Source organism: Symphalangus syndactylus, chromosome 22 (genome assembly GCF_028878055.3).
Source record: "Symphalangus syndactylus isolate Jambi chromosome 22, NHGRI_mSymSyn1-v2.1_pri, whole genome shotgun sequence".
Lineage (NCBI taxonomy): Eukaryota > Metazoa > Chordata > Mammalia > Primates > Hylobatidae > Symphalangus > Symphalangus syndactylus.
In genome coordinates, this window is record NC_072444.2 from 21203253 (window position 1) to 21216594 (window position 13342).

The 13342-nt window shown below is 54.4% G+C and overlaps 2 protein-coding genes across 4 annotated transcripts in view; one reads left to right on the forward strand and one right to left on the reverse strand.

The window, feature by feature from the left end:
• Positions 1 to 4030: 4030 nt before the first annotated feature.
• LOC134735578 (uncharacterized) lies at positions 4031 to 12046 on the reverse strand. 2 transcript variants are annotated; one of them, XM_063631157.1, is made up of 3 exons: positions 11507 to 12046; positions 10065 to 10273; positions 4031 to 5423 (listed from the first exon to the last, which is right to left on the reverse strand). In XM_063631157.1, exons 1-3 carry the CDS (start codon positions 11580 to 11582, stop codon positions 5304 to 5306), a joined length of 405 nt encoding a protein of 134 aa, XP_063487227.1. In that variant the 5' UTR covers positions 11583 to 12046; the 3' UTR covers positions 4031 to 5303. The 2 variants fall into 2 exon arrangements, with proteins under 2 accessions (XP_063487227.1, XP_063487228.1); XM_063631158.1 differs by lacking the exon at positions 4031 to 5423 and adding an exon at positions 7247 to 7711.
• EPHA2 (EPH receptor A2) overlaps positions 11137 to 13342 on the forward strand; it is a 31902-nt gene continuing 29696 nt past the window's right edge. The window contains exon 1 of one of the 2 annotated variants that reach the window (XM_055261922.2): positions 11137 to 11413. In XM_055261922.2, coding sequence (XP_055117897.1) covers positions 11329 to 11413 — 85 coding nt within the window. In that variant the 5' untranslated portion in view covers positions 11137 to 11328. The remainder of the gene's footprint in view (positions 11414 to 13342) is intronic. The other variant, XM_055261921.2, reaches the window with a different exon arrangement.

Genomic DNA, 13342 nt, shown 5'->3' on the forward strand with positions numbered 1-13342 from the left:
CAGGAGAATCACTTGAACCCGGGAGGTGGAGGTTGCAGTGAGCCAAGATCCGGCCATTGCACTCCAGCCTGGGTGACAGAGCAAGACTCCATCCTGGAAAAGAAAAAAAAAAAAAAAAAAATTAGCCAGGCATGGTGGCACAGGCCTGTAATCCCAGCAACTTGGGAGGCTGAGGCAGGAGAATTGCTTGAACTTGGGAGGTGGAGGTTGCAGTGGGCTGAGATCGCCCCACTGCACTCCAGCTTGGGCGACAGAGAGAGACTCCGTCCCCACTCCCACCACTGCCCCCCGCCAAAAAAAAAAAGAATGGAGGTGGGAGAGTTTTCCAGTCGTATTTTTGAGCAGGCCATTGATGCTTACAGTGCAACAGACCACAGGGAGAATACACAGGGAAGCTGCTGTGCCCCCCACAAAAAGTTTCCCAGTCTCCCTATCCTCAACCCCTCCCCAGGTCCTCATCCAGGTCCCTGGCCCTCTGCTCAGCACAAGGCATTCTGGCGGCCACAGGCATATCTACTGACATGAACACACGCCCCCCACCTACACTGCGCTGGCTGGGGGATACCACAGCGGCCCAACTAGGGAACATGTGAACGGTGGCAAGAATGGACAAGTGGCCTGTGGCATGATGGATGGGCTGGCAGACGGATGGATGGATGGGTTGGTAGACAGACAGACAGATGGAGCTGCTAGGAGGTGACTACCTGGCTAGGGAGGGCTGTCTGGGAAGTGATGGATGGGATGCAGAGGGGGCTGAGAGGGGCTGGGCCAAGGTGGGAAGGAAAGAAGGAAGGAAGGAAGGAAGGAAGGAGGGAAGGAAGGAAGGACAGATTGACAGATGAAGGACACAGCTGAAGGGGTTGGGGGATAGATGGGTGGGTTCTAGAGAAATGATGAGAGACCCTGATGATGAGGGTCTTGCAGGGGTGTTGTGGCAGAAGTGATGGACAGGGCTGGGAAGGGATAGACTGCTCACTGCAGTCTCACTGCTAGCTACAGGCAGATGACAGACAGATGGACCCATGTGTGGATGGACGGATGGGCAGACAGATGGAGGGGGAACAGGGAGGGAGTGAGCAGGGGCCTGTTGGGACTGATTGATGAAGATGGATGGACAGACAGAAGGAAACAGGGCAGGAAGGGGAATGGGAATGGGGGAGGGAAGACCATGTCCTGTCCTGAGGTGGTCCCTACAGAGCCCCTGAGACCTGGCCATTAGGAAACTGTATGCGAGTTTGCATGGACAGGTGTGTGTGTGTGTGTGTGTGTGTACAGGCATCTGTGAGTGCTCTGGCATGGCTGTGTTCCTGGCACTTCCTGGTGTGTGTGTAGCCTTGTGAGGGCCCAGGCCTGGTGATGGGTGTGGAAATAGGGGCCTGGAGGAGTGTAAGCTCTCTCCTCTTCCCTCAGGGGCTGAAGGGGTCCTGGTGGGTTTATCCAGGGAGTGTAGCAGCCAGGGGGCCTGGGACAGATTTCTGGTGAATGGGGGCCTTGTGTGTTAGCGCCTGCAGGGAGGGGAAGGGGCTAGAGTCAGACTGGGAGGTTCTCAGAGACAGAAAACAAACGGAGGGGCTTCCCTGACCCCTTCCTCCCTTCCTCCTTTCCTCCCTTCTTCCTTCCAAGCCTCCACCCAGGCCTGCAGCCAAACTGTCAGGACTCAGGAAGGGGGTGGCACCTGGCAGGTACTCTGCCAGCCTGGGGCCCCCAAATATGGTGTCAATGATAAAAATAATCCTAGCTGACATTTACGGAGTACTTGCCATGTGCCAGGCACGTTGCCAGGTTTTTCAGGCTCCCATGTCTTCCCACAAGGTGGGTATTGTTTTATTTTTATCCCCACTTGACCCGGAAGAAGAGCTCAGGGCAGTGAAGCACCTCATCCGAAACTCCCAGTAAGTGGTGGCCGTGGGAAGCCAGAAATTTGCCCTCGGCCCCTGGCCAACAACAGCTTGATCTTCCTCTGCACATCTGCCCAGGGGACACGGGTTGTCAGGCTGACCCTCAGAACACAGTGCAAGGAGGAGAGGAGGGTAGAGAAAAGATGGCAGTGATGTCCAGAGGCCACGTGGTTAGCTGAGTAGCATCAAGGCCTTTAGAGCCCAACGCCTTGGATTCAGAGCCTGACTTTGCCACTTCTTGTGCAACGTTGAGCAGGTCACTTCACCTGTGTAAGCCTCAGTTTTTCCTTGTCTGTGAAATGGGGAGTGTGCTGCTCACAGATGCTATTGGGAGGATAAAATAAGATAATATAGGAAAAATACCTGGCAGGTTGGAAGGCCCCAGGGTCACAGAGGAGGATCCTGGGAGTCAGGTAAGGGCAGTTCCTGGGGGCCCCTGGGCACCAGTCACCCCACCTTCTGCAGGAGTGGGAATCCCCCATTTGTCATTGTCTCTGGATTGTATCCTGGGCCTGTGGGCATGATGTCATGCTCTGTGCTTGGCATATAGTAACTTGTGCCATCGTCATACTGCTCTAAGAGGCTGAGCTACTGTCATCTCTCAAGGCACTGATGAGGAGAGGGAGGGAAAGACAGCAGTGACTAGCCTAGATCACGCAGTGTAAGCTTTCATCACTGGTCAGCTGGGAAGCCACCATGTTTATTTGCTCATTCATTTAACAAATTTGTAGGACAGACTGGGGGGTGGGGACGGTTCACGACTCACAGAGCAGCAGCAACCCCGGCCCTTCTCCTGGAGCTCACACACGAATGGGGGTGGTGGGTGCAGGGGGAGACAGACAATAGACAAATGAACGGTAATCTCTGGAGTGTGGCAGCTGGTGGTGGTAATTGCTATGGAGAAAAATACAGCAAGGAAGGGGGACAGGGAGTCCAGGGGTGGAGTGGGGTGAGAGGCTGCTATTTTATTTTATATTTTATTTTATTTTATTTATTTTATTTTGAGACAGAGTCACTGGGATTACAGGCATGCGCCACCACGCCCGGCTAATTTTGTATTTTTAGTAGAGATGTGGTTTCTCCGTGTTGGTCAGGCTGGTCTCGAACTCCCAACCTCAGGTGATCTGCCCACTTCAGCCTCCCAAAGTGCTGGGATTACAGATGTGAGCCACCACACCCAGCCTGAGGCTGCTATTTTAAATACGGTGGTTAGGACATGTGGCAGACATGAGCTGAACTTCAAACAGAGACCTGAAGGAGACGAGGGAGCCAGCCCTGAAAATTCGGGGGCAGGGGCACAAAGTGATCCAGGCAGAGGGGACAGTATGTGTAAGAGCACTGAGGCAGGCCTGGCCTATTTAAAAAAAAAAAAATTTTTTTTTGAGATGGAGTTTTGCTCTTGTTGCCCAGGCTGGAGTGCAATGGTGCGATCTTGGCTCACTGGAGTGCAGTGGCGTGATCTCAGCTCACTGCAACCTCTGCCTCCTGGGTTCAAGCTATTCTCCTGCCTCAGCCTCCTGAGTAGCTGGGATTACAGGTGCACGCCACCTCGCCTGGCTAATTATTTTTAGTATAGACGGGGTTTCGCCATGTTGGCCAGGCTGGTCTTGAGCTCCTAACTTCAGGTGATCTGCCCACCTCAGCCTCCCAAAGTGCTGGGATTACAGGCATGAGCCACCGCGCCCAGCTGGCTATTTCTGTACTTCAAATTTACTTATCCCAAAGGTCGTGATGAAGCAAGCACCTTCCATTCAGCTGACAGCCTTTGGGGCTGCAATGGAGGAGTGATGGGCTCTCTCTCTCTCTTTTTTTTTTTTGCGATGGAGCTTCGCTCTTGTTATTGCCCAGGCAAGAGTGCAATGACGCGATCTCAGCTCACTGCAACCTCCGCCTCCCAGGTTCAAGCGATTCCCCTGCCTCAGCCTCCAGAGTAGCTGGGATTACAGACATGCGCCACCATGCCCGGCTAATTTCGTATTTTCAGTAGAGACGGGGTTTCTCTATTTTGGTCAAGCTGGTCTCGAACTCCTGACCGCAGGTGATCCGTCCGCCTAGGCCTCCCAAAGTGCTGGGATTACAGGCGTGAGCTCCCGCGCCCGGCCCGCTTTTTCTTTATTTTATTTTGATTTTTTCACACACATCCCGTAGGATGAGATGCTTTTTGATTTTTTAAAAAACACCTAGTCGAAGACTGGCACTCAGAGGCCGGAGAAAAGCCTGTGGTTCCAATGGTCAGGGAAAGGCGTTGGGGGTCGAAGCTGAGTTGGGACAGAGGAGGATGTGGCCGAATGGGGAAGGCAAGGCCAAGCAGAATGAGGGGCGCCCTCAGGGAGTCGGGGATGTTGGAAGGGGGCTGTAAATACAGGCGGGAGGTGGGCGGAACCCGCCCCAGCTACCGGGTGGCCGCCTCCCCAATGCCGGCCCAGACTGAGGCCCCGCCCTGCCCGGAGGCTCCGCCCGCATCCAGGCCCCGCGGGCAGGATTTACCAAGAACCCACATCAAAGGCTCCCAGGAAGCGCGAGCGATCCCCAAAGGAAGCGGCGCAGCCTCTAATCCAGCTCTGGGGGTGGGGGAAGCCCCGCAATTATTGGGGGGCTTCCTCCCGCGCTACCCCCTTTAAAACCCGGGAGCCCACATCTAAGTTTCCCCACCCCCATCTCAAATTGCCTCCTTGTTGGGGGTGAGGCTGTGTTCAGCAAAACTTTTATTCAGACGAGTTTCACCCCAAAACTTCACCTGAAAAGCTGAACAGTCTCTCTTTGCGGCTGCAACTGGGGAGTGTGTTCTTTTGAAAAAGATGGGGCCCTAGTTACCGCATGTTTGTGCAACACACACGTTTACTGGGCACCACTGTATGCCCGGCACCATGGGGGATGGCAAGATGGAATAAGACCGGGCCTCTGTCCTTCAGGGAGCCCCCTGCCGAAAGAGGAGGGAGTGAGAGCTGGGGTTTGTCCCGGGAGGAATTATTTATTTGGCCTGGGGGAGCCCAGGCTGTTCTTCAGAAGTGACTTTTGATTGATTGTAAAGGTAGCAATAGCTAAGATTCAATGCACATTCACTGTGTGCCCAGCACTGAGCAAAGGGCATTAGATACATGATGACCTCACTGAGTCGCAGCAGCAGCCCTGAAGGGTGGAAACCAGGATTATTGCACCCACATGGCTCCACCAAGGCCACACAGTGGGTTACATGGCAGAATCCAGGTCTACTGGACCCACTGTTCATTCATTCACCAAATCTGTGTTGGGCGCACACTATAGACCAGGCACTCTCCTACCCTTTGGCAATCTGTTCTCCTGTGTTATGTATGCCAAGGCAGGTCTAGTAGGAGCTGCCCAGATGGAAGGGGCATCTGGGGAGAGAGCACAGCTGGGACAAAGGCATGAAAGCCCAGGATGTGTTCAAAAAAGAGCAGGTCTACTTGGCTCTGGGGGAGACACACTTAACTTTTTAGTTCCAACTCTGCCATGTACCAGCTGTGTAGTTTTAGTTATTTCTTCTCTCTGAGCCTCATGTTGTTTCTGCAAAAAATGGAGGCAATATTAGCTTTTCCTTCCAGGGCTAGAGAGGATTAAATCAGTTCACAGAGGTGAAGTGGCCTGGCATAGAGCAGGCCTTCAAGAAATGTGGATTGAAATGAATGTAGGGGACTGGTTGTGGTGGCTCATGCCTGTAATCCTAGCACTTTGGGAGGGTGATCGAGACTATCCTGGCCAACATGCTGAAACCCCATCTCTACTAAAAATACAAAAATCTGGGCGTGGTGGCGCGTGCCTGTAGTCCCAGCTACTCGGGAGGCTGAGGCAGGAGAATCGCTTTAACCCAGGAGGTGGAGGTTGCAGTGAGCCGAGATCGAGCCACTGCACTCTAGCCTGGCAACAGAAGGAAACTCTGTCTAAAAAATAAATAAATAAATAAATAAATAATAAAAAAAAAAAGAAATGAATGGAGGGGGCTGGGCGTGCTGGCTCATGCCTGTAATCCCAGCACTTTGGGAGGTCGAGGCGGGAGGATCACTTGAGGTCAGAGGTTCGAGACCAGCCTGGCCAACATAGTGAAACCCCACCTCCACTAAAAAATACAAAAATTAACTGGGCATGGTGGTGTGTGCCTGTAATCCCAGCAACTAGGGAGGCTGAGGCAGGAGAATCCCTTGAACCCGGGAGGTGGAGGTTGCAGTGAGCAACCGAGATTGCGCCACTGCATTCCAGCCTCGGCGACAGAACAAGACTCCATCTAAAAAAAAGGAAATGAATGGAGGAAACTAATTTAGAATGTCACCATCAAATGTGAGCATCTAAAGCCAGGCACAGTGGCCTACGCCTGTAATCCTAGCACTTTAGGACGCCGAGAAGGGCATATCACGAGGTCAGGAGTTCGAGACCAGCCTGACCAACATGGTGAAACCCCGTCTCTACTAAAAATACAAAAATTAGCTGGGCGTGGTGGCGTGCACCTGTAATCCCAGCTACTCAGGAGGCTGAGGCAGGAGAATCGCTTGGACCGGGAGGTGGAGTTTGCAGTGAGCTGAGATTGCGCCACTGCACTCCAGCCTCGGCGACAGAGCAAGACTCTGTCTCAAAAAAAAAAAAAAAAAAAAAAAAAAAAAAAAAAAAAAAATTAGCATCTATTGAGCAGAATGCGTGGGGAACTGTTCTAGCTGTTGTTGGATTCATAGCCTGCCTCTGAGGGATTTACAGTCTAGTTGAGAAGACAGCTCAGAGGCTTTGAAAAACAAAAAGGAGTTTAGTTGGCTGAGACCAGAGTCCTGTAGGCATGTAGTATGGAGTCCCCTGGGGTTCTAGGGCGGGCCTGATCCCTGGGGATTTCACCCAAGAGGTAGTAATTAGACTGACCTTAAAGATCCCAGCTGCAGAGAGTTGGCACATTCCAGGACGGGAGACTGCTCTCTGGGTTCAGTAGAATTCAGAGGCAATGGTTGAGACAGGTACCCATGAGAGTGTGCGCTGGATCTAGCCTGTCTGGGCCAGAATCCCAGCTCCAAATTTTACTTCCAAATTTGCTCTTCTGCAAAATGTGGACAGGAGCAGTGCCCACCTCATTGAAGGTGTCATGAGAACTAAGTGGATCAGTATAGATAAGTGACTAGAACTGGGCCCGGCAGATAGTAGTGCTTTATAAGTATTGGCTACAATTTTTTTCTTTTCTTTTCTTTTTTAAAAAATTTTTGTTTTGAGACAGGGTCTCACTTGATTGCCTAGGCTGGAGTGCAGTGGTGCAATCACGGCTCATTGCAGCCTTGACCTCCTAGGCTCAATCAATCCTCCTGCCTCAGCTGCCCGAGTAGCTGAGACCACGGGTGCTCACCACCACGCCCAGCTAATTTTTTTTCTTTTTTCTTTTGTAGAGATGGGGTCTCACTGTATTGCCCAGGCCGCATTATTTTTTCTGATGCTCTTGGCCAAAGGCAGGCACAGATCAAAGGTGGGGTAAGTGAGGCCATGGCTTCAGCATTCACCTTTGTCATCTTCTTGCCCCCAGTCCCCAGCCCCAGCTAAGTCCTAGCAAAGGTGGGTCCCTAAGCAGGCTGGTGGGCTGGAGGCAGGGATTGGCAGGAGAGGCAGTCACATGCAAATACACACTCACTTGGGCTCCACCTGCCTGTACAGGAGCCTTGTCTGCTGCAGTGGCGCTGAGGCCCTGAGGGCTCCTTGGGGCCTTTATGGGGTAATTCCTTCTCCATTAGGGCTGATTATGTCACTATAAATACCACGTTTTGGTGCCGCTTTATAAGACTCGCCGAAGAACTTTCCTCCTTAGCACCCAGTCACCTAGAGCGGGAAAGACTCTGAGTCGGACGGGAAAAGAGGGAAGGGTGTGTCATTAGATGGGTGACTAAAAGCCAGGGAAAAGCCAGGTGGAACACCCTCTTGCCACCACCTGACATACCACTCCTTTCCATAGGCCTCTGCTCATGTCACATGCTGCAGATGAGCGACACCCTGCCCTATGCTCTCAGCCCCCAACTTGTGCACATACTGCTGGGCACACGCCCCACAGACATCAGGGCCTGCCTGCACCCCTGCCATGTGCGTGTGCTTGGATCCAATCTTTTGAGGCCACACATGGAAACCCACACTTGCCACCGGAAGGACCAACCAACACTACACACAGAGACTTTCACGCAACACAGAACTCGAAACACTGTCATTCACTCATTAGTTCATTCATTCAGCAGAGGCTTGCTGAATATCTTGTGTGTATCAGGCACTGTCTGTTTTCTTTTTTTGTTTTTGACTCTCACTCTGTCACCCAGGCTGGAGTGCAGTGCTGTGGTCTCGGCTCACTGCAACCTCCACCTCCTGGGTTCAAGCAACTTTCCTGCCTCCACCTCGAGTAGCTGGGATTACAGGCGTGCGCCACCATGCCCGGCTAATTTTTGTATTTTTAGTAGAGATGGGGTTTCACCATGATGACAAGCTTGGTCTCAAACTCCTGACCTCAAGTGACCTATCCGCCTCGGCCTCCCAAAGTGCTGGGATTACAGGTGTGAGCCACCGTGCCTGGCCCAGGAGCTGTCTGTTTTCTACAAACATCCCTGTCCTCCTGCAGTGTGTCCTCTAGTGACACATCTGACAGATGGAGCCTGCAAGTGGCGTGTAACACACATGTACAAGCAATGGCTTCCACACAACTCACATGGAGTCTTACACACACCAGTGTCCCTAGCCCAGAGGCTCCAATCCAACATGCAAAACACTTACCCAAACCACGTACTACATACATGCTCACACTCATCCACACACCCCATGTGCCTGTCCACAGAGCCCTGGGCACAATACATGCCCTGCTCTCCACGGATGTGGCTTCCTGTTGCTGAACCGCGTGTAACCCAGTAACAGCTGAGATTTCATGTGTGCTCTCTGTAGTCCTGGCCCATGTGGTTTACATGCATGAATTTATTTGATCTTTATAGTAACTCTCCAAAATAGGCTTTACATCTTCCCAGTGAGCAAACTGAGGCTCAGAAAAGTGAAATAACTTGTTCAGAAACTCACGGGCTTAGGCCGGGCGCGGTGGCTCATGCCTGTAATCCCAGCACTTTGGGAGGCCGAGGCGGGCGGATCACGAGGTCAGGAGATCGAGACCACGGTGAAACCCCGTCTCTACTAAAAATACAAAAAAAATTAGCCGGGCGTGGTGGCGGGCACCTGTAGTCCCAGCTACTCGGTGAGGCTGAGGCAGGAGAATGGCGTGAACCTGGGAGGGCGGAGCTTGCAGTGAGCCAAGATCGCCCCACTGCACCAGCCTGGGTGACAGAGCGAGACTCCGTCTCAAAAAAAAGAAACTCACAGGCTGACTCCACAACTACTGTGAAGTATGACACACTCACAAATACATGCATACACAAATCCACACTCACATGCACTCATACACAAATCTCTCACACCCACATGCACACTCAAACACACATCTAGACACATCCACACAATCCACACATTCAAACACACACAGACACACACTCATACCCAAATCCTCTCATGCCCATGCACACACACTCGTACACACATATACCAACACTTTGTTTTTTTTTGAGACAGAGTCTTGCTGGCCCAGGCTGGAGTGCAGTGGCGCAATCTCGGCTCACTGCAATCTCTGCCTCTGGGGTTCAAGTGATTCTCCTGCCTTAGCCTCCTTAGTAGATGGGATTACAGGTGAGTGGCACCACGCCCAGCTAATTTTTTTGTATTTTTAGTAGAGACGGGGTTTCACCATGCTGGCCAGGCATGTCTGGAGCTCCTGACCTCAAATGATCTGCCTGCCTCGGCCTCCCAAAGTGCTGAGATTACAGGCGTGAGCCACCGTGCCCAGTCACATACAACACTTATGTCCATACACACACTCACACACAGTCATACATACATCAACACTCTCATGTCTACACACACGCATGCGCATTCAACAAAATCTCACACCCTCATACACATGCACTTATTCTCACAGGCACTTGCACACTCACAGGCTCTCAGAGGTCCAAGGCTCTCCTCCCATCCTCTTGGTCAGAGGCTTTAATTAACCCCAACGCCTGTAATTAACCCTTCCTCTCCTCCTGCAGGAGAGATGTCTGGACCCGCTTCCCAAGAGTAGGCACCAAGGCGAGAGGCCAAGATGTCCACATCCGGCAGAGAGGACCCAGGTACCTGGGTAGCAGGTCCCGGGCATCGAAGCGAGGATGGGGTCAGAGAGGAAGAGGTAGGCAAAGGGAGTCTGGGGCCTCCCAGGAAATCAGGCCTGCCACAGTTGCTCTTCCTGGACTGGTCAAATGGTGATTGGCCAACAGGCAGCCGTGGGTGGCTGGGCAGGCGGGCCAGAGCAAATTTCCCGTTTGTTTCACTCACACTAGCCGCTTCTGTCAGGAAGGGAGATGAGCTCATGTCTGAGGAAGTTTTGTGAAGAGGCCTTATCAAGGGGCAGGTGGTAGGCAGGTGTCCTCCAAAGTGTCAAAACCTATCAACCCATCCTGCCACGCCAGGGTCAGGGGCTAGGGGTGCTCTGCACAGCAGCCTCTTGCCCCCTTCCCCAAAAAGAAGCAGTGGTTCAAGCAGAGACCACCAGGATTCAAATCCTGCTTCTACTACCCGTGAGCTCTACACCCTTTGGGCATGTTGTTTCTGCTCTTGGAGCCTCAGTTTCCTCTTCTGTAACATGGGGATGATGACCCCTGCCTCCCAGATGAGAATTATTAATAAATAAGCTAGTGCATGTCTGATCCATTCCCAGAGGAAATGAACCTACTCTCAGATCATAGTAGGCTTAGAGGCTTCTGAACAGAGATACTCTTTTTGACCATCAGCAGCTTGGTATACTCTTCAAGGGTTTTAGGAAGGAGGGCATCCAGGTCTATTTCTGGGCCACTCTCCCAGGCCTGCTGCTTAGGAGGCAACTACTTATTGGACCCCCAATCCATTTCAGGTCAGGCCTTCAGGCCAGCGTTAAGCTCAGTTGCATTGAGCTCAGTCTCAGAGGTGAAGGGCAGAATGGGTATGGCTCAGCGCAAAACCATTAAACGTTTGCACCGAGGATACCAGGCTCAGAGATCCCTGGGGACTAACCCGTAGGGGCGCTGGCGCTTTCAGACGCTCAAACTCTGGAAGGCCTGCGGGGAGCCCGCGAGTCCAGAGGGCCCCAAGGTCCTCCTCCAAACCCCTCCGGACTTCCCCTCCCTCTCCACCGGGTGCCAGCCCGGCCCCTTTAAAGACATTCCTGAGGGCGTGGCGTTGACGTCACGCAGGGCATGAATGAACAGGAGCGGTTCTCACCCAACTTCCATTAAGGACTCGGGGCAGGAGGGGCAGAAGTTGCGCGCGGGCCGGCGGGCGGGAGCGGACACCGAGGCCGGCGTGCAGGCGTGCGGGTGTGCGGGAGCTGGGCTCGGGGGATCGGACTGAGAGCGAGAAGCGCGGCATGGAGCTCCAGGCAGCCCGCGCCTGCCTCGCCCTGCTGTGGGGCTGTGCGCTGGCCGCGGCCGCGGCGGCGCAGGGCAAGGAAGGTGAGTGCGCGCGGCGTCTGGACCCCTGGCCCCCGGGCCCCAGTGCCCCCCAGAGCCCGGCGCTCCTTGACGCGCGCAACTTTGGAAACCGACCTGGTGCAGCCCAGTCCCGGCGAGCTGGAGTCCGGAGGGCGCACGGGCTGCGATCGAGGCGAGCCCTGGCCCCCATCCGGGGTCATAGGGGCTCCGGAGAATAAGGGGTTTCAGCTTGGTCGCACGGGCCTCGGAGGCTGCGGAGAAGAGGACGCGGCGCAGGCCACGCGGTTGCAGTCCGGGCGGCGGCTTCGGAAACGCGTCCAGGCGGGGGGCGTGGGGAGTCCCCTAGAGAAGGGGGTGTTTGGGCGGCTTTCCGCGGGCTCAGCTTCTTAGTGACCTGAATTCACTAACTCGCTTCCGGGGTTTTGAGGAGAAGGCATACTGTGCAGGCCTCGAATTTTGGGGAGGGGGCTCGGGCGGGCGGGAGCCCCCTGGCGAAGCCCCTGTTCCCTGAGATTTCCTCCACGCCCCCCTTCACCTCCAGTCCCGGGGGAGAGCGTGGAGGTAGGTTCGGGCCAATCCCTGCTCACACACTCCTTTCCCTCCTTCCCAAGCCGCACTCCCAGGCTCCCGGGGCAGGTTAGGGGCAGCGAGTGCGGACAGGAAGTCCCAAAGTCAAGCGTTCTGAGCAAGGGTGACTCAGAACGAGGAAATGCGGCAGGTGGGGGTGCGGTCTCCCAAGGTATGGAGCTGTCAGCCCAGGGCCACCAGGGAGTCAGGACACCCGGGGGTGGGGGACTGAATCACCCACCCCCGCCCCAGTGTTCCCGGAGCCGCGCCGAGTGAGGGGCCTCAGACTTTGCTCATGGCGCGGCGGGTGTGTGGTGGGGGTGTTGTCCCTCCGCTAGGGTCGCGGCGAGGATGGGGGCTCCTGCCCTGGCCGAGGGCCTTCCTGTCCACCCAGCCCAGGCCAGCTTCAGTTTCCAACAGTGAGAGCAAGGCTTCCCCTCCTGCCTGGGCAGAGCGAGGTTTCCGCAGGCTCCACAAGGGGGAAGCCGGGAGGAAACCTTGGGCCGGTGAGAAGTTTCCTTCTTTTTTTTTTTTTGAGACAGAGTTTCGCACTTGTCGCCCAGACTGGAGTGCAATGGTGCAATCTCGGCTCACTGCAACCTCCGCCTCCCGGGTTCAAGCGATTCTCCTGTCTCAGCCTCCCGAGTAGCTGGGATTACAGGCGCCCGCCACCAGGCCCGGCTAATTTTTGTATTTTTTAGTAGAGACGAGGTTTCACCATGTTGGCCAGGCTGATCCTGAACTCCTGACCTCAGGTGATCCACCCGCCGCGGCCTCCCAAAGTGCTGGGATTACAGGCATGAGCCACAGCCTGCGCACCCCCCCACCCGTTTCCTTCTTTTTCTGCCTCCCAAACTGGGTTTGGAGGTTTTTCTGTTCTGTGTTGGGAGGAAGAGGCCAGATCTGGAGCCGTTGGGCAGTGGCAGGTGTTGGGGGTGGCATCCTGTCTCAGTCTCTGGAGTGACAGGGCCCCGGTCTCAACCAGGACCTCTGGTTGCAGGAGGAGCTCATGGCAGGGATTTCTGCCACCCTCAATATCCGCCCCACGAACGTTTGGTCCTCCCCCTTCCTGGGGGACTGTGGTTGGAGAGAAGGGGAGAGACAGCTGGAATCACTATAGGCCTTTCTCCTCGGCTGCCCATGGGGGCTGGAGGATTAGGCGGGTGCTTTGCTGCTGCAGCCCCCAAGCTGGCCTGGAAGCCTGGAGCTGCCTTGTTCTTGTCCCCTGCGTCCACCTCTCCCCAGCCCGTGTGATTAAACCCCACCCCCACACCCCATGGGATGCAGGGGGAAAGGCTTGTGTATTGCACTAGGGTGGGGGTACATTTTTGCTTCGACTCTGAGTCCCCGTGAAAGACTCCCTAGAGAAGTGTGCCTAGGTGG

Coding starts and splice junctions, on each gene's coding strand:
- LOC134735578 (XM_063631157.1), bottom strand. CDS start 11,582: ATGGGGGCCAGGGCTCGCCTCGATCGCAGCCCGTGCGCCCTCCGGACT. Junction 10,274..11,506: donor CCGGGACTGGGCTGCACCAG/GTCGGTTTCCAA, acceptor CCTTCCTGACAG/AAGCGGCTAGTGTGAGTGAA. Junction 5,424..10,064: donor GCCCGGGACCTGCTACCCAG/GTACCTGGGTCC, acceptor CATTTTTTGCAG/AAACAACATGAGGCTCAGAG.